The sequence below is a fragment of the Copadichromis virginalis genome, linkage group LG22 (genome assembly GCF_057382275.1).
Source record: "Copadichromis virginalis isolate Kocher_CV1m ecotype Utaka linkage group LG22, C_Virginalis_male_GT1.1, whole genome shotgun sequence".
Lineage (NCBI taxonomy): Eukaryota > Metazoa > Chordata > Actinopteri > Cichliformes > Cichlidae > Copadichromis > Copadichromis virginalis.
The window spans coordinates 25117656-25137891 of record NC_140638.1 but is presented as its reverse complement, the minus strand read 5'-3'; the positions used below and the strand labels follow the sequence as shown (position 1 = coordinate 25137891).

Here is a 20236-nt window from a genome sequence, read left to right as displayed (position 1 = left end):
AAAAACCAGCTTCTTGTTTACGTGAAAATAAATGGAAGGTTGTCTTTTTGCGCTAGTAATGTTGTGGAGTTGTATTTTGTCTCGCATCAATTATATCGTCAGTTATATCGTTATCGCAAATTTTCAAATATATATCGTGATAAATATTTTTGGCCATATCGCCCTGCTCTATTGGACACCGTCTGATCAACACATGTTATTTAGTAACACACGAGTGTTTTTGCAAATCAAACGCAGATCTAATCTGTGTTTGTGCTGCAGTTTGTATTTCATGAGCTCCGATTTCAGCGAGCCCACGATGATGATTTAAATCACACCGCAGCGCTCAAACAGCAAAGCGACAGCGTGCTAAACATTTAATACTAAAATACTGAAAGCTTTGATCAAAAACCAACAGCGTGGTCAGAGGGAAGCTGTCGATAATGGCACGGTTCAGCCTCCCCGAGGCCGCGGCACATGCTCCGGCACATAGACTGTAAGCTCTGTCTCCAGGAATCCTTTCCTCGGTTACGCTCACAAATGAATACTGCCCATTCTCTTTCTACCCCTTCTTTCCTTCCTTCCCCTCAAGGCACCATCCTTCAACAATTTATCCCTCCATCTTCCTCTCCTCTGTCTCTCTGTGGGGAATGGCCCAGTAATGCCAGACTAATAAATCATTCATGGCGTAGCCCCACCGCCCCCTCTCTTCCTCTTCCTCCATCCTGCTATCCTCCTCTCCCATGCTGCCTGACTGTGCCTGACCGCATCACCACACCCGCAGACTGCAATTCACTTACACACACACAGAGACACACAAAATAGGAGTTTGTCAGTTTTGTGTTGTTTTTCTAGAGCTCTGCTACACTGGCTTAGATTACTTCTAAAGGTACATAATAAACTGGATGTGGGAGGAAGCATTGCCTAAGTTCCAATGCACACCGATCTGTCAAAGCCCAGACAGGTCACAGGCTCGGCAGACACACAGAGAGAGACACGCACAATGAGAGCGAAGGAGGGGGAGGAAGGGATGACTGCTTGAGAATTAGAGGGATATAAGAGTGTAGGATGTGTCTGATGTGTAGACAAGCACCATGCCTCTGTGCGTAGCATGCATGTGTAGCGTGTGTGTGAGTGTAACAAGCTCTGGCCGGTAATAAGCATAGCCTGTGAACGAGCAAGCTGCCTCACAGGAGTGAAATCACAGCGACACAACCATCACGTTCTAAATTTACAACTTAAAAAGGCAAATAAGCCCTTTGGTGTTTTTCACTACAAAAGACCCCCCCCCCCCCTCCTCCTCCACTTTCATAGGAGTATAAGAGCCACGATGACACAAGGCAGCTTTCCCGCTGCTCGGGCCCATTTTTCGCATTCGGCAGCAGATGAGTAAGCCTGACAAATCATCCACCCATTCGCCGCTCATGCAGTCCTTAAGAGAAACACAGCGGCACCTTCTTTCAGACGCGAATAAAGCGAAGGGTCACAAGATATACGGCGCGCATGTGCACGACCTGTTGTAAATCGACCCCATCCCCACCCCTGCGAGGCACGCCTTTCACACAGTCCAGCGCTGTGCTTTTACGCTGTTCCTGGAGATGAATATGTTGTTAGTAAATCCATTCAACGTGCGACTGTGAGTAAGCGAGAAAAATCTGTTCACACAAACAAAAAACAATCTGATCTAATCTGAGCGGATGCAACCGCTGCTGACTGATCTTCATATTTACCCGTGTGCAGGGCTTGGCATTTAACTATTGCGTCATCTGTTCCATTTTGCTAGCGTGTGACGAAGAGCCGAAAGCCTTTCAAACAGGTCGGTCATTATAACTTTTGTTTCGTTTTTTTTTTTTTTTTTAATTGAGTGGAGTTCTTGGTCTCCTTGGCACAAAAAAGTGGGAAATAAACAAAAGCATGAGAAAATATCGCAAGATGTGCACAAACTTTGAATTTGAAGTATTAACAAAACTGTATTGCTGGTTTTGCATGTTTGTACTTAGGTGGTCTTCTTCTACTACTACCAATACTTCTGTCAGCTACTAGCTTCAGGGGCTGCTACAGCAGATCATCTGCCTCCATCGCGCCCTAACCCTACCATCTTCTTTTGGAACAACAACCATCCGCATGCCCTCATTCACTGCATCCATCCGGACTTCTGCTTCCTGAGTGGACAACTCTTAATACCCAACAAAGACAGCACTTAACTACAGCTTTATGACAACAACGAGCTGCTCTACCTGCCACCAGTCTTTTGAAACTGTCTTGACCTGTTTCCCTACTATCTGCATGTGTCTGCAAAAACAACACAACAGGCTCATACGTTTCTTAGTTTGGATCCTTGTTGGGTCTTTACAGACACGCTCATCCACAATTTTCCACTTATGTCTCAGATGTCTCTTAAAATTTGCTGATGTCCTGAAATTTTCTTGGGAAAACAAAATATCCCATGTGTTTGTTGTACAAGAAGCCCAAACTATCAGATATCACAAACCTGAATCACAACTGAAAATATGGGCAGTGGCAAATAAAGTGAGGGATCCACAGAGTACCTTTCAACAGTTTGTTATTAACAATAATGTCTTGCAAAGCACTGTCAGTAAGTAAGCGATGCCCTGACAAATCATCCTCTCTCTCAAGGTGATGCTTGATTAACAAATGTCCGTCTGTCGCAGCTCATCAAAAGCTCGTCTGAGCCAACCAAATTCTGCATCATGTCCAATCAGCGCGGCGGCAGTGCGTGAACACATCTCTCCTCTCTAGAGGGAAACGTCTGCACAGTCTGCCTTTTCACAATCTCATTCATACACCGAAGACTAGAGCAACATTATTACCTAAACTCTTACTCGGAGCACGACGCTGCCTGGATGTGTATTCGAAGGAATCAAGGGCAGTTGGCGACAATCTGCTACTCAACCATCTGTGGACGCCACTATTTACAAGGAGGCTGCTGTTAAGTTGGAACCAGTCAACCCCACAAAGGAACAAAGGCCTTCGGTTCAATCCCCTTAAACAGCTGTACACACAAACATCCACAAATCACAGAACAATGAGAACACACAAAACAATGAGATTCGAAAAACCTTGACAAAACATCAAACTGCAGGCTGCCTTTTTCAACTCAAACTGATGCCAGCTGAGTCCAAAAATTCTCAATGAAATCTGAGTTCAGGACTTAAATCTGGTCAAACGGTGCTTCGGATTTATTTGGGAGTCATCCCTCCCTCAAAGAGAATCTTTGTGTGACAGTTTTCCCCCATGACCACCTCCATTAAGTCGCATCCTTCAGCAGCCTCCCGAGAATGTACAACTGATCAAAGATTTGCCGTTTGCGTCACCAGTAACAGCAGCCTGAGTGGATCTGTCACTCTGGCTGCTCATTTATGCATTTTTATTTTCCATTTTCCCCCAGTCAGAGAGAAGGACGCCATTCGTGACAAATTTACTAGTGAACAATCCGCTGTATTGAGAGTGTATCGTCTCAATGTGGGACGAGCTCCAGCTCCACTGCTTTGTACTGCAGCTACTGACGACTTCAGTTCTGGAGACTTGCTCCAACTGGAGGACATGCAAGTGGAACCAGACATAACATCAGCTGGGGAACTGGTTCATGTGTGGCTGAACAAAAGCTCACCTGGCACTGCAGAGAAGAATAAAGACTACCAGCCAGCACTGCATCACCATTTATTTATCACAAATTACCTGATAAATAAAGAATTTGCAGATAAAGGTTCTGTTATAAAGAGCTTTTTTTTTTTTTTCAAATTTAATTTAGGAAACCATGTGTGCACACATACACATCCCCTTGCCACAGTGGATCAATGATCAAATTAAAACAGCCAAACTTAAGTCCCCCCCAAAGACCTTTTTAATTGAACCTTTACTTGAATCAAAGGTCAATGAAACCTGTAAATTGGAGAGAAAAGGAAAAGGAGAAAAATGGTACAATCTAATCTCTGCAACCAGTACAAGAAAAGGAATTACAGAAAATTAAACGCAAAAGGGCATCAAGTCCAGTTAAATTTAGCTAAAGATATGCTGTAATGCAACTACTAACCCAGTTCCGGAATAATCTAATAGTGAACATGTGCACCTGAGGTTCTCTCTCTGTGCACCATCAGGAGCTTTAAATAACTGCCTATTTAACACAGCTCAGACTTGCAGACACCCGGTGCGATGACAGGAACAATGAAGGCTGTGAAACTTAAAATCAGTTGTTCCAATTCCAAATGCTCTTACTGAAGGACCTCTGCTGGTCCCTGGACCCCACTTTGGGAACCGAGGGTTTACGCTGCTCGTCAGAGCCTCATTCAGTGACAGTACAGCGAGCCACTTGTGCGTTTGCCATGGATAGCATGTTCGTTTAATGAGTGAATAATATCCCCCTGCATGTCCAATGAACTGTGGGCTGGGGGCCGGGGCTGTGGTCGGGAGGGAAGGAGAGGGGGGGTGAAGGAACACAATAGGAGTGTTAGGGAGTGTGGGAACCGATTCTCCACGGGACAATAGGCACTTCCCAGTGGCCACAGCGTGCCCATTCACTCTCAGCTGCCGGGCCCGGCGTAGCACGGCGCTGAATATGCACCAGCTCAGCACAATGCTGCTTTCTCCCAAACAAGCCCAGACTGTTTCCTATCCCAAAGACAACACAGGCCAGCTCTAGCCTATACACAGCCCCATTCTCACATAAGCAGCCACTTTCTCACTCGCTCCGTGTCTGCGTGTCTCTCCGGCTTTCTCTCGCTGTCACACACACTGACAGGAGGCAACAAGGCCAGATACTGTAAGGAGGCTGCGGACGGGGCTGCTGTGCTGTAACTAGGCCACAATTTCTCTCCAACCAGGGCCGCTGGTTGCCGAGATATTCTGGGCTGAAATGTTATTAGTGTAACCCAGTTTGCCCAATACCAGGTGACTGCTGGAAGAGGCAACTCCCCACAGGGACAGACGCTCTCAAGGACAATGCACATCAAGAAGCAGGTAGACGGGGGTTGGGGAAGGAAGGTGATGGAAGATGTGATTAGTTACCAAATAAGAGAAAGCCCCGCAGGACACCGGCATCTGTGGATAGCTGGATTTTTTTTTCCCCCCTCTGTGCATTTCTGTTCTATAACATGAACCAGACTCAAACCAGCACCCAGCTTTCTCTGTGAGAAGTGAATGTGCCTTTCTGGTTGCTGTGGTAACAGAGCCTGGGAACCAAACGGCAGGGTGGGGCTGAGAGAGAGGTGAGGGGATGACACAAGTGTGAGAGATTTTAAATGTCACTGCTTTGACACAGAGACACGCACAAAGAGGCGTGCCTCCATCGCTGCAGAGAACATTGCACTCATTTACATTCATTTCCCTAAAACTGACACAGCCTGTAACCTCTACCTGACCCCTACCTCCACCAAACCTTTACTCTGCTTGAAGTTTAACAACTCGAGTGAACAGGTATATCTGTGTAGTATACAATGCTGTGATACTGACTGTATTAACCATGAAAGACACCAACAGAACAACAGTCTTAAAGCCACGTTGGAGAAAGGCTGGCAAACTCATGAGACTCACACCAGCACTGCAACAGACTGGTGACCTTTCCAGGGAGTGCCTCGCCTCTCGCCCTATGACAGCTGGGATAGGGTCCAGTCCCCTCCTTCCCTACGACCCTGATAAGCAATTAAGAAAATGGATGGATGACTAACTGAATCAGAGGTTGGCATAAAACAACTTTCTGACACGCTTCAATTTTCCTGAAAATGCAAATCCGGCTCAGTCTACTCACGTACAATGCAGTCCACATAAAGGTTAAAGCAGTCAGCAAAAACAGCTGCTTTTCCACGACGCCACCAAGTCAATAAAATGCATGCAATGCGATTACAGTTCTGCAAGTAGGCTGCCACCTGGACATATAAGCCTGAACACGACAGCCACTCATAGTGTGTGTGGAGCATTTCCTGATGTAAAAGAATAACAGTCACTCTTTAATTGTGTCCTTGCACTCATTTCTACAAATCTCCATTCAACCTTAAGATTAAACAAACTTCAAAATCACTAGAAAATAATAAACTTGCAATATCACCCTTTAATTTTCTCAAAAATCAACAGTGCGCCTTATAATCTGGTGCACTAGATTATAAGGCAAATTCGCATTCTGGTTGTACTTACTGACCTCAAACCGATTTTATGTGGTACACGGCGCTCAAAAATCTGTCAAAAAATGTTTTAGTAGAACTTGGGTAAGCTAGGAAGCTGTACCGTGACGGTTCCCGAGGGTTATGGACAAATGCAATCGCATGGCAGGATGCTGTAAATGGCCCAAACTTCAGTCAGGAGAACAACTGAGATACAGTAATCCATCCACATTACAAGGTTAGTTATTAACATACTGCAACCACACGGGAATAGAGCAGCTGCGAGAGAATTCAACATTAATGAATCAATGGTACGGAAGTGGAGGAAGCAAGAAGAATGAGCTGAGTAAATTTTGACTTATCTGACTGTTATGTAGGGCTGGGTATCGTTTAGAGATGGACCGATCCAATATTACGTATCGGTATCGGTCCGATACTGACCTAAATTACTGGATCGGATATCGGAGAAAAATAAAAAAAATGTAATCCGATCCATTAAATATAACGAAAGCACCTCACAAAACTTGCAACACGCCGTAACTCACCTCAGAACGTTAGCACGTCGGAGCAGTATGCATCACGTGATAGAGCAGCTGTGGCATGCCGGACCTGTCGGTGGTCTGGATAGCATGTGGAGCTTCGCTAGCAACCCGGCATTTCATCTCCGACAAAGTTATCCCGAGAGAAGTAAAGCAAGTGTGTAAGTCCATCTCTGAATGTTTGTAAAGCATTCCTGCGTTAAGCTTAACAAGCGACTGCCTCTCGCTCTCCTGCTGCTACTTCAATGGTGAAACTGCTTAACGATCAGCTGATCGGCTTTTCTGTCGCGAGTCCGTGTCTCTAGTTTGCTTTTGGCCCACTTTGCACCAGAAAGAGGAAACCAGCGGCTGAACAACAGCAGCACATTTAAGCTTGATAAGCTGTTGTTAGAATTTATTTATTATTACTTTCTACTCGAGGATCTTTTTCTACGTAGCTGACGCTGGTAACTGTGCAGGGGCGGATCTAGCAAAGTTTAGCCAGGGGGGCCGATAGGGCATTAACAGGGAAAAGGGGGCACAAAGACATACTTTTCTTTCTTATTCTCATTTAAAATGTCTAGCTTTTAATAAATAATTATCTGACACCCAAAGTTTTAATTTGATGTAAAATGAATAGAAGTCAATTACTGTATATAGTAACTATTAAGTCTAATATATATACCCTAGTAAGCTATAGTACTTTTTCCCTTTGGGAAGGTACCATCTGTGCAGTCTGCAATTTTGTTGAAGAAAGATGTTGAATCTATTTAATATTTCTTGAAAAATAATTGATTTCTGTGCATTTTTTTTTCACACTGCATCAAATTAAGGTTGATTACGTCGATTAAGCATCATGAGGTGGAGCGTGAGGGGTGGTTCCCTATTTTTTATTTATTTATTTTTGTTGTTGCTGGGAGTTGGAACCCTATTAGTTAGGTTGCTTAATATTTACGCTAAGTACTCTTTAAAATACCAGAATAGGGAGGATGGTGTAGGTTTAAGTTTATTAGATTGATCAGTATTGCTGAACTATGAAAAATTTTTTTTTTTTGCATACAGGTATAACAGAATAGCTTTAGTGTAGTTGTTTTAAACTTCAGTATGAACTTATACAAAATGCAGCAAGATATTTAAAAAACAGTTTTGTTGATTAAAAAACACTATATCGGATTCATATCGGTATCGGCAGATATCCAAATTTATGATATCGGTATCGGTATCGGACATAAAAAAGTGGTATCGTGCCATCTCTAGTATCGTTTAGGTTTTATCTGATACCGGTGCCAAACCGGTACTTTTGAAACGGTGCCGGTGCTTAAACGGTGCTCAAACCGGTGCTTAAAGAATGGAGAACACAAAATTGGTCCAAAAACCTCTCATGTTCAGCTGTTTTTTGTAAAAAGATAACAATGTTAGCCTTTTCTGCAGCTATGGGGCATATATGGCATCACTCTTGGCTGGAAGCAGTGCTTAAACAATGGAAAAAACACAAACTTTGTCCAAAAACCTCTCATGTTTAACTGTTTTCCACTTTTTCTTTGGTCATTTTAGCCTTTTTGGCCAGGGTGAAGGGAGTATCTGCCATCAAACAAGAAGACAGCCGCATGTAACTACGACGGTGTTTGCTAGTTCACCTTACATGCGTTAATGTAATAACGTGGTTAGCCTACTCAACGTAAATTACACACGAACAACATTAAGCTACTCACGCAGAGAAGAACGGCTGCTGCTGCCATCATCATCCGTCATCATTTCTGCTACACTGGCAGGACTAGGGGCCAGGACTGTACTCTTCGGGTTCTTGGGGGATGTTGCTAACTCTGGGTCCGATAACAGGGACCACACCTGCAGTAGATGTGCTTGGTGTGAGGTCTCACAGCAAGCTATCAAATATGGTGCATTTCTCGGCTTTTAAAAAAAACGCTATGCGTAGCCAGGTGTCTCATCAGATTTGAGGTGTTACCTCCTTTGACAGTATCACAGTATCAGCTTAAAGCACTTGTTGCAGGCTGCTGAGTTTGCATATTTTGCTGTGAAGTACAGCCAGACTTTTGACCGCTTCGCCTTGGACATTTTTAATCTGTAGCTCTGCTCTTATAAATAATATTTGTTTTTACTTTTTTTAGTTATAATGACGTAACATTGATTAGTCTATATTGAGGTCACATCAGATTAAAATGAATTCAGTAAATAACCAGATGATATTTAAGTGTTACCTTAACCTATCGTCTCCACTTCAAATGACACACTTTGTACAAGTTCCGCTTTAAACTCCTCACTCCTTAGCTACACCAATAACTTTTTATGGGTGCTGGTGTGTATTCCAAATGATGAAACAAACTACTCTGTCTCCCAACTCTCTTAAGGTTGACTGCCTCCATTAGCATTTTTCATTTTTGATGTTATCCTCTGATAGCTAGCTTGTTAGCTTGAAGGTGCAGTAAAGTTGCTGCTGCAGCAAGGAGGGACAAAACTTTCTGGTGCCTGGTCAGAAATTTGGCCAGATTTGGCTTGCAGGTGTGACTCATCTATATTCATGCTTACGCTGTGCAACACTGCACAGGTTCCAACCAAAGATATCACTCTGACAAGTCTTTCTCTACCATAGTCTTCACTGCTACACAAGTATGATTTTTATTTTTACTTATTTATTGCAAATAAATGAGTAAAAATGAACACCTCACTAAAAATGGTGATAGTTGAGTGAAGTCCTGACATCTATTAAGCACTTCCTATATGTATTTTTCATGCTTGATAATACAGAGATCCATATGTATATGTATTTTATGTTACTGAATAATACCATCCAACAACCAAGAGCTAACCTCAGAAAACTACAGCTCCTCTAATGATCTAAAGTTGGCTCCAAAACCAACTCATTCTCAAATTCAGCTACAAAATTGTGACAGTGGCTATGAAGAAACTTTTGGTTTCTCTGTAGACAATCTCAACTTTCAGAGCAACTTCAGAGGAGGTATGTGAGGCAGAAAAGAACTGACAGATTTGCACCTAGCTTTGGTGAAATGCTACTACCTGCTAATAAGCTTGAATTAGCAGGTTTTTGTGTTTGCACCTGCACAGTTTATGCTAACTACGCTTGCTAGCTTTAGCTGATGACAGTGCACTTCAGCCATAGAAGAATAAATACGGTCAAGTTTGCCTCCAAAAAGGGCCAAAGTACCAACACTGATGTTTTAAAATGCAACCAGAAACCAACATCAAGGTGGTTGCGTCCATCTTTTATATACAGTCTGTGGGTGCTACAAACCAAAGCTAAAGCAGATCAGACAAATTTTGAAACACTTACCCCTCCGCTGCTCGAAGACCTCTAAGGTAAGCGTTACATCTGTTAAACTATGCTATAATGACCGTCTGACGAAGTTTCATATTTTACGTCTTGACGTTTTATTTTCCTATTGTCTGCTATCTCGCGCACTGATCTGGCCTTCTACGTCTTCTCTATTAGTCAGCACCACCTTACATGACGTGCTGCTTCTCTGAATTCGGATCTACCTTATTTATTTATTTATTTTCACGTTTTGCTCTCCCTTTCTCCAAATATTTCAACAACCGGAGGGTCATGTAAAGCATAATGGCTGCCATGTCAAGGACTCCCTGCGCATTCCCTCGTGTTCCTACCTGCATGGAGTCGGCGCTGATTATTTCCCCCTGAAGCCGTTTTCCGATCTCGATCGCTAGCTTAGACTTGCCGGTGCCGGTAGCTCCCAAAATCACTACTAAAGACGGGACCATTGCTCTCCGCAGAGCACCCTGCACGCTCAGAGTGGAAGCCGCCATGATGCTGCGTCATCGGCGCCCAGCTGACGACCGCGCGCATGCGCTGTGAGCACAGGAGACAGGAGGAGGGTTCTGTTGCCGAGCAACGGGGAGCCGTTACTGCTGTAACATTATTATTATTATTATTATCATTACTACTACTATACTGGTTCAGTCTTGTCGCTGGTATAAATTAAATTGACTGGATTAAACGGTTTTACTGGCAGTAACCGGTTCCGTCCAGTTCCGAATTAACCAGCAACCAAGTTATCATAACGGTAGATGGCTTTGATGCTGTATTTTTGCACCAATCAGATCGCTCGTTGCTACATTCAGGGTACCCGTGCGATGCTTTTTGCAGATACATTTAACCGCATAGTTGGCACTGTTTCTATGGAAACTGCCAGCGCTCTGCAGTAGTGAGCAAAGATGTTTATTGCCATGGTGAAGATGCTACCAAGAGTTACCCTGGAGACCGCATAGAAGAAACACTGGATGAGGAGTGGGGGGATTGTGTTCACTCATTCACAGTGTCTGTGTGTAATAGAATTGGATGCTGCACATGTCGAGCTCATATTGTGGGTTCACAAATTACCCTAGGATCTTTTATCTCTGCTTAAGTGCAAATCTGCACTTTAATTGAATCCTTGTTTCATTTTAAGCCTGTTGTGGTGGTGTAGAAGTCCAAAATTATGAAAACTGCAATGCTGTTTGTACCTCACAAAAGGAAAAGCTTTTCAAAAATCTTACAGCTTTACCCCCAGAATAAAACTTTAAAGAAAGGGTGTCAAATACAAGGCCTGAGGGCCAGAATTGGCCCACTAGACAGCTTTGGAAAATGTGAAGGATGTCATAAATTTTGGACTTTTAATTCTATTTTTCTCAAATTTTGCAGCTTTTCCTGCTGATAAGACCTCCCCATGGCCATTCAGGTTTTTTTTTTTCCCAGCTGACTATGTTGTGAAGCGCTACTGCGTGCGCATACGTCAGTGCAACAACACTGACTGGCAAATAGGTTTCCCGTTTCTGCTGTTGATTGTCTGATTTCTGTGATATACTCAAGAAAGAGAGACAAATGATTGATTTATGAAGTCAAACCATGGAATTTATTTACTTTTCTGACTTACTCTTCATACACTGAGGCTTATGAGGTACAGGAAAAAGAAAAGTGCTGAGACAAGGTCCCAAAAAAAAACAAACAAAAAAAAACAAAACAAAAAAAAAACGAATTCACTGCTACTATGACTGTGCTACAGCAGAAACCAGTGACCATCACACATGGGGGGGGGGGGAGAGAGACAAGCAAACAAACAAACGAAACAAAAACAACAACAACAACAACAACTACTACTATGTAAACCACTGTCATGGGTGTACCCTGCTGGGGGAAAAACCTGACTGGGTTTACTGGTGGTTTGTGCTGAATTAATGAGCATTAAGGAGGAAGCGGGGGGGGAAAGCACACAATTCTTCAACCAAATCCATTCATCTCCTGCTCTTAAAGCTCACTTTCTCCCATCTGTGGTGGCTCCTGAGGTTGTTACAAACAGCATAATAACAGGTTACCCCCCCTTCCAAAAGCACAGTCTACAGCCATGATACGAAAGCTGCAGTCTACATGGATTTTCCTGAGAGCGAGTGAAGCTGGAAATAAAACTCATCGTTTACAGTACTCGATCCGGGGCTACAGTGTCCTATTGCATGGCTTACAGGACAACAGGCACCACCAGGCTTGCACAAAAAAGAAAAAGAAAAAGCAGAAAGCATCGACATCAAGGCTACACACAGCCGAAAGTTTCATCAGTAGATCCTCTTAAGTCCACACACCATCCATAACACCTGCACTAGATCTAAGAGCGTTACAGCTATAGTGATTGAATTGTTTGTGGTGGGGTATCCAATCAAGATACACAACTTTCAGCACATAAACCACCAATAAAGCCCAGTCCACTGCGATTAACCAAAAAACAGTCATTAGCTCACACTGAAACACAACTTGGTAGGAAAATATAGTATAAAAACTTCTGACTGGTCTGATTTATTATTTAAACAAATGAAGAAACCCCAGAAACACACAAGTATGAAAACAAGGAGGCTCTGAAAACAGTAACAAATGAAAAACATTGTGACAAAGTGACTAGTGTGATCAACGTTCAAAGTGTTTTATTTTTACTTTTTTTTCCTTTTAATAATCATTTTATTAACAAAAATAGAAGCTTTGAGTTGTCTCTGAAAAGCCAGCAAGCTTGAGCCAAAAAACAAAAAACCAACTAGGGCGAGTATAGTAGACAGCTCTGGTTTTGGTTTGGAAGGGACTGTACAGGAAGTGTACTATATACATAACATCCAACTGGACAGTCTACATACACTGAAAGGCTTCTAAAGGCATTACATCAATGCAAAAAACAGGAAAAAAAAAAAAAAAGACTTCATGAGACAGCAAGATGAAAAAACATACAGCTGAACCTCAGTGGGCTTCATCTACAGGCATTTTTTGAGGGGGGGGGGGACAAAGATTTCAAATCAGGTCCTAAAAGATTCTCTTAGTTAACTAAGGGATGCTGACATTCATCTTCTGGCTGGTCTCCATGGCACAATACGAAAAGACAGGCGGGAACATTCTTGGGATTTTTGCTAAATTTGTATCTTCTCCAAATAACGCAACGAAACAGAAGGGCAAAGCCGATGCTTTTGAAACGTCTGACGATTGAGGGGGTAAGACACCGAAAGCTGCAATCTGGAACCTGCAGGCAGAGGAGTCGGGACTTCATCTGCTCGAGACGGACATGATAACACTGCTCCGCGTCTCTGGCTGGCCAGAGGTTAGAAGTAGTGTGAAGAAAACAAGAAAGGGAAAGAGATTTGAGGACAATGACAGATAAAAAGAAAAACAAAGGGTCAACATGTTGGATATCAAGAACTTGGAGGCCATGTGATGGAAAGTACACAAAGACATTTCAGGGGGGGGACGTCGCAGCTGTGCAAGCGCAACAAGAGTCTGTCATAATCGAGGAGGTGGTGCAGCAGTTAACGACACAGTCGCGGCAGTTTCGTCAAACAAACGCGGCAGGCCGTAACAAGCGACAGTGTGGGCTTGGGGGGGGGGGGGGGGGGGGGGCTGGACAAACCTAAAACTGAAAGCCCACGCATACACCAATCCACAGATACCCCCGTGTGATCACCAGTCCCTAAGCTTGCTGTCATGACTGCTTGTGGCCTCGTCAGTCACTCAGAAGCTAATGTGCAAACCACAAAACAAACAAAAGAAAAGGAAAAAAAAAAATGAAATCCACCCGCACTATTCCAAGTGAACATTAGTGTTTTTTCATCCTCACAGAGTCCCGTTCAGTCCTGTGAGTGTACGTGTGAGGTGCCGGGTCAGATTCAGGAGCGCTTAAGCTGCGCCAGCCTCTGCAGCAGCTGCAGCTGCCGGGCTTTCAGCTGCTTCCTCTCCTGAGCCTTCTGCCGGTCGCTGGCGTGCAGCTGCTGCAGGTACTCAGTGGCTCGGGTCAGGATGGCCACCTTGGGAGTCTTGGGGCAGTCCGCCAAGCCCGGGATCTCGTCCCGCAACGACAGAAAACGTGAGCGCAGGTCGTTCCGCCGCTTGCGCTCGAGAAAGTTGTGCGCCTTGCGCTTGTCGGTGTCCTCGCAGTCGGACGACTGCGGGCTGGAGAGGTGCAAGAAGGAGGGGGGCTTTGAAGGGGATCTCTGGGGGTGAGATGAGGAGGATGAAGGAGATGACGGCGAGGCGGAGGAGGTAGGAGAGGAGGCACTGAGGTTAGGTGACTCCGACCTGGCCACGGTCATGTGAGGGTTTCTGCTGTCCAAATTCACTGGTGCGTGGCCGGGCCGGGGCTGGTGGGAACTAGAGTTCTGGGGAGGCGGCGGCGTCACCTGAGCCGATGCGTTCTCCTGCCGAACCCTCTTCCGCGGCGGCTCGGGTGCTGTCGGCAGAGTGTCCGGGGAGGGAGCGGCGTAGTTGTGCTGCTGTTGGTGGATTGAGATGTGGAAACGCTTCATGCCGGGGTCGAAGGGGTCAGCTCGTACTGTGATGGTCACTGGCTTGCGGGTGTTGACCAGTCGGCGAGGTTTACGCTGCTGCTTGTGCTCCACCGTGACCACATCAATCTCCTCTTCATCCTCATCTTTGTCATCATCATCATCATCTGAAGGGGAAAATAAAAAGGTAAGAAACTGGATAAATGTGTGTCCAAAGAGAAGAAAGACACAGAGTGAAGCGTTTAAGACTTAAAATGCCAGCTGAGGTGAGCAGCCTGACTGACACGCTCGCTCTAGCCTCCCGCCTCCTCAGGCCAATTAAATGCTTCTGCGAAAAAGATATTCACAGAGCCTCGCGAAACCTGCATGATCTCCCTCACTCACACACTCTCACCAAGGCTCTGAATCATCACTGCATTAGTTCAGCTCCCTGAGTGGAAATTCCCCCTCTTCATTCATGTGCACAGAGTGAGCATGAGAGGGAGAGACAGGTTAGGCTGTGAAGCACTCAGGTGCTTCTTCAACTTGTTAAAATGAGCCGACTAATATCCAGCGCTGCGAAACCCATTTGTTCCTCTATTTACTAGAGTGGAAACAGGGTTTAAAAGAAATAAATAAATAAAATAAAATAAAAATTTTGACTCCATTCCCGCAAATCGAGTAGACTCCCAGGAGACTTTCAGCACTCTTATAGATTAAAACACACTCTTAAGTAACTAAGATCACAGCAAGAAGAGGGGACAGACACAAAGCTGGGAGTAAGGCGACCCCAGCTATTATCCTCAGCAGCACTCATGTGAAAAGCAAGTCTCAAGTCTCATATTACAAAAGTATACAGGACGGACTCTCCAGAGTAACCCTATAATAGCTCTTTACTGAAGCTTAAACACACATCTGTTTCCCGGGCTGGCTCATTCTCCTCCTCTCAGAGCCCCTGTCTCTCCATGAAATGCTCAACACTGTCCAAAAAAAAAAAAAAAAAAAAAAAAAAAAAAAAGGACTGTGCAGGCCCAGCCTGAACCCTCCTGAACGGGCTAATCCCCCACTGCTCCTATTCACAGCCCGGGCTGGCTCGGCCCAAATACACCCCCCAACACAATTGGCGCCGGAGCCTGTTGAGCGGAGGAATGCAGCAACAAGTTCCCTTTGTGGCATTCCACACACGCTCCGAGCTCGACATCACATGGCAGCCCACATACCAGACTCGATCACATGGGTTCGGGGGAGTGGGGAAAAAAAAAAAATACAAAATTGGGAAAAAGTAGGTCTTGTCTCAGGGAAAATTTAGGCGAGACAGAATAACTAAGGTGTGTGTGTGTGTGTGTGTGGGGGGGGGGGGGGGGGGCTTCTCAATCCCTCCCAGTTACATAAAGTTCCAATAATAAGTGTTCTTTATTGAATTCATGTCAAATTTGAGGTCAGGGAGAGCCGGCAGAGAGAATATTGTTATCATAAGTCAGACTGGAGGAGAGGAGCAGGGAGAAGTAGCAGCTGGTCTGCTGGATCCCTGCCAAGCAGCAGATGTTTGGATGGGTGTGTCGCTCTCTGGGCTTCAAGCATGTGTTGCATGCACCAAAGGTAACGCAATGCAGTCACCATCATGTGCCATGCCAGCCATTACTGCCAAGATGGCTGACCAAAGCAATAAAAATGTAATAAAAATGACTAAGTTCAAAAACAAAATACCTAAAAGTCACTGATCCAAGCAAACAAATGAAGGAGACTTAAATAAAACATGACTGGGCGGGTCTGGAAGTTCCAGTGTGTTAAGTACTGTGTGTGTGTGTGTGTGTGTGTGTGTGTGTGTGTGTGTGTGTGTGTGTGTGTGTGTGTGAGAGAGAGAGACAGGGATGTGGTGGAAACAGAACAAGTAACTATGGCCACTGAACTACCTGTTCAACGTCACTGTGACACACAACTGCACAGAGAAAGAGCTACCATTCACGCTGTACATCAGTGCGCTTCACCTGTTACTGACCTGAAGAGTCGCTCTGTGATTCGGAACCAGAAGACACTTGTTTCTTGCATCCGCCTGTTATCGGGAACGTGAGAACCGCGGTGGGGTCCACGCAGTCCGCAGCCAAGCCGCCGAGGGCAACAGTGTCACCGGGGCCACTCTGCACCCTCCCGGGGGAGGTGACAGCGGACCCGGCTGCGACTTTAGCGGCCACTCCGGTCCCGGGACAGGCAGAGTACCGCTCCCCTACAACTCTCTCCAGCTGCTGTCCGGCCGAGAAGCCGCTCCACATGCAGTCCTGGATTATGATAGAGCTTAGGTTCCCGAACGAGTCGCCGGTCGTAGCCAGCTTGCACGGCACATCCTGCTGATGCTGCTGCTCATCCTCCTGCCCCAAGAACTGGGACACCCACTCCAGCTTGTCTCCGAGAGACGGGTAGAGCAGTCCGACCCTGCCCGACCCTTCCACCGCCCGGATAGGGGACATGGGCGGGGTCGGCACAAGCTCGAATTTCTTCCATATGTCCTCGCTGGGCGCAGTGGACTTGAAGAAATCCTCGTCCGGGTCGTGGTCGTCGTAGAAATAATGTTGGTAGTGGTCGAGGTGGTCCATGTCCCAGTTTTCATAACGAGGCGCGGTGGAGCTAATGCCCGGCATGGGTGGCTGGAGGCAGCGGGGTGAATCACTCCCTGTTCCCGCTGTCTGCTGAGACACACACACAGAGCCGACAGCTGGATCAGAACTGAGCCTCATTCGCATCAGAAATAATAACACCGCTGTGCGTATTTTGTTTTTAATCATTTGTTTATTTATTGGGGGGGCGGGGGGTCCGACCCTGTGGTAAATGCATAATGCATCTATTTTCATGCATCGCTGCCTGTTAGATAATGATGCAGTTTATCCTCGTAAACAGCGACCTGCCTTTGAGGAAATAAACCTCCACCTTAAAAAAAGAAGGTGTAACAGATGACTTAAATCACTAGAACCTTGTTTGCAAATCGGTAAAGACTTCATAAGACAGTATTTGGAGAGAGTGGTAGTGGAGGTGAAGACACTGACTTTCAGGCATAAAGATTCTCCGCTCACATGCCGCAAGGTTTAAACAACAAAAACAAACCAAAACCAGAACACCAGTCTTGCTGCAGCTGTTGAGAAGTTCAAAGTTTCGCAACTGTCTCATTACATAACACTGTTTTAGTAGTAGGATACTGAAGGGAGGGGCGGGGGTGTTCCGCTGACTGCTCAGCAGAAAACAAGGCGATTAAAATGGGACTGAAAATAGATTAATTGGACAGACAGGCAGCAGGTAGCAGCCCCGGTACTCCCGGTGAGGCTGCTCAGACCGGAGAGCCGCGCGTAAAGCACTTTATTTGGCTCCTCCTCGGCTCGACTCCTTATCAAGCTCAAGGAATTCAGCTGCGTCTAAAAAGCCGATCAGTTAATTAAGCAGCGGGCGCGCTGGAGATGCGGCTTTTCCATTCGTCAAACCCCCAGTACACACCCCTCTCCGAATAAAATTAAAATAAAAACTTTGAGCGGTTCACTTATTATCTAAACCATCCACGTGTGCGTTTGGGTGTCAGCTGTGAGGAGTTTTTTTTTTACCTGGTGCCCAAAGTGAAAAACCTGTCTGCGTCTTCATGGATCCGCTGTGCGTAATTACACCACTAAGAAAAAAAAAAAACACAGAAAAAGCAGCAACAGTGATTCCTTTACAAGCAATCTGCTCCCAAATTGAGCGTCCCTCCCTCCCTCTGCTGCTGCGCTCGGTGTCTCTCTCAGGTGGTAAACAGTCACCGAGGGTGAACGAGTCCGTTTGGTCGCGGTCCCACCGCTCAGAGGGCTGGATAGGCTTCGGCTGTGGTCACTTTCTTTGCAGACTGCTGCACTATATGATCCGGGGGAAGGACTCTTGGCTATTCTGCATAAGAGGCGGGTCGTAGTAGGAGAGCCACGCCCGCCGTTTAAAGGTGCAGCACACTGAAAAATAACAGCCCGGAGCGCAAAAGCGAGAGTGCGAGCTGAGTGTTATGACACAGATTTCGTAAGGTGACAGCGCGCTGCTTTTGCAATAATTACGCACACGTAATAAGAGCGTGTTTATTTGTGTCCGTGCACATGCACAAGCATTTGCATGTGCGTGGGAAGGAGAGCTTTAAGGGTTGATTTTCTGCATCATGTGTAAAAGAAAACAGAGAAAACACCATATGCTGGAGTGTAGTGCAGTGAGGCTCTCAGGCATTTTGCATAGCTTTAGAATTTTTAAATGCTATTGCCTGCTGAGTGAACACACACACGTAAACACACACAAGCACGATTTAGGCTGCTGTTTCCTCCTCTTTTGTTTGTTTGCTTGGCTCATGGAAGTTGGAGTCGAACAGGTTGACGGTCCTTTGCTAAGGTGTCTGTTTCTCTTTGGAAGTAACAGGTGGCAGCTGATCGTGTGGTTTATTGCAGTTAATAAACAGCTGTGTAATTGTTTGTTTGGCCAGGGTGTTCCCCACCTTTTGCCCTATATGGCAGCTGGGATAGGCTCCAGCTGTTGGATGGGGGGTGGATTTGTAACCCCCCAGCTCTTAGTGTTTCACTGAGCTTATGTTCAAAGCTTTCTGCACGTTGAAATCTGTGATGATTTCAAGGACTCATGTATATTTCAGTGTTCTTTTCATGTCTGACTGAAAACCTGACGGTCAGTAACACTTCCTATGACTGACAACAAATTAGCAACAACACTGCTTGAAAGATTTGGCTCACAAGGCACTTTGTGATAACCCTTTTCCATCTCTTCTCTTCTCCATGGTTATAGAACTGAGGGGTGAAGGAGATACTGTGCGTGTTTACTTTCGTGAACCACAAATCATTCAGTGGTGTATCAACTCATAATTCATCATCATATTTTGGGAGTCACTGTCTGTGGTTTTGTTGCCTCACTGAATAATGTCACAGCAGCTTTGGGTTGTTTTTTTTACCCCCCTAACTAATACCTCTGGTTCTAACTGTTTTTTGTTGTTGTGTATTTATGCATTTGTTCTAAATTCTGGGGGTCAGATTTAAACCAAGTAAACACATCCATCCATCCATCCATCCATCCATCCATCCATCCATCCATCCATCCATCCATCCAATTCAGTCTTGCTAATAAATGAAAATGTAAATAGTACAGAAGAGAGAAAGGAAACACCCTTCAGTGTTATGAGTGTTGAAGCTGCATAGTTTGTGCACCAGAGGGCACTCTGCAACTTCCTGTTGGTCGCACAACCAGCTGCTCTGAATTTAACTTTAAATTAAGTATTTTCATTACTTTGGTACTGTGGAAAAACAAAAAAGCTAGCATAATTTTGCTCTCCAATTTTGATGTTACTGTTTTCGAGGCAAAAGCTGTTTGTCCAATTTTACAGTATGGTTAAAGTAACAGAACACTTTTAAAGTCACAGCTTCCTTGGCTTTCAGACTTTTTGAGAAAAACTCTCCTTCTCCTTTTTTACTTCTGGCTTTGACTTGGTTACCAACCGGCCTGTCAGCGCACTGTGCCAGAGCAGATGCTGTACAGCTGCTTTGTGAGATCACAACACCGTGTGAATCACAACGTAAGATCGTATGGCTGTATGAAATCTTGATTCATGTGTTGGGATGTAAAAAAGATCCACTGGTTAAAAAAATAAAGGGCTATAATATGGATGGGCAAGTTCAGCAACAGTGAAGGGCAAGCAGTTATTGATGTGTGTGTGTGTGTGTGTGTGTGTGTGTGTGTGTGTGTGTGTGTGTGTGTGTGTGTGCGTCTGAGTGTGCACTTCCTTCATGTGGACATATGGCTGCAGTATCTGGTGTCGACCATGCATCTGACAGTCTGTGTAATCAATATCAAGCTTATGATGTAAAGCCCCCCCTC

The 20236-nt window shown here is 45.1% G+C and overlaps 2 protein-coding genes across 5 annotated transcripts in view; both read right to left on the bottom strand.

The window, feature by feature from the left end:
* The window catches only part of trit1 (tRNA isopentenyltransferase 1), a 48797-nt gene extending 38063 nt beyond the window's left edge, over positions 1-10734 (bottom strand). For 2 of the 3 annotated variants that reach the window (XM_085446073.1, XM_085446075.1), the window contains exon 1: positions 10253-10733. In XM_085446073.1, coding sequence (XP_085302199.1) covers positions 10253-10411 — 159 coding nt within the window. In that variant the 5' untranslated portion in view covers positions 10412-10733. Of the gene's footprint in view, positions 1-10252 lie in introns of all 3 variants that reach the window. The other variant, XM_085446074.1, reaches the window with a different exon arrangement.
* Positions 10735-13491: 2757 nt separating this feature from the next.
* Positions 13492-18195, bottom strand: myclb (MYCL proto-oncogene, bHLH transcription factor b). Of its 2 annotated transcripts, none has more exons than XM_085446449.1 (3): positions 17953-18195; positions 16368-17052; positions 13492-14556 (listed from the first exon to the last, which is right to left on the bottom strand). In XM_085446449.1, the coding sequence occupies exons 2-3, from the start codon at positions 17002-17004 to the stop codon at positions 13775-13777; spliced, it is 1419 nt and encodes a 472-aa protein (XP_085302575.1). In that variant the 5' UTR covers positions 17005-17052; positions 17953-18195; the 3' UTR covers positions 13492-13774. The 2 variants fall into 2 exon arrangements, with proteins under 2 accessions (XP_085302575.1, XP_085302574.1); XM_085446448.1 differs by having other exon boundaries at positions 16368-17049.
* Positions 18196-20236: the final 2041 nt, after the last annotated feature.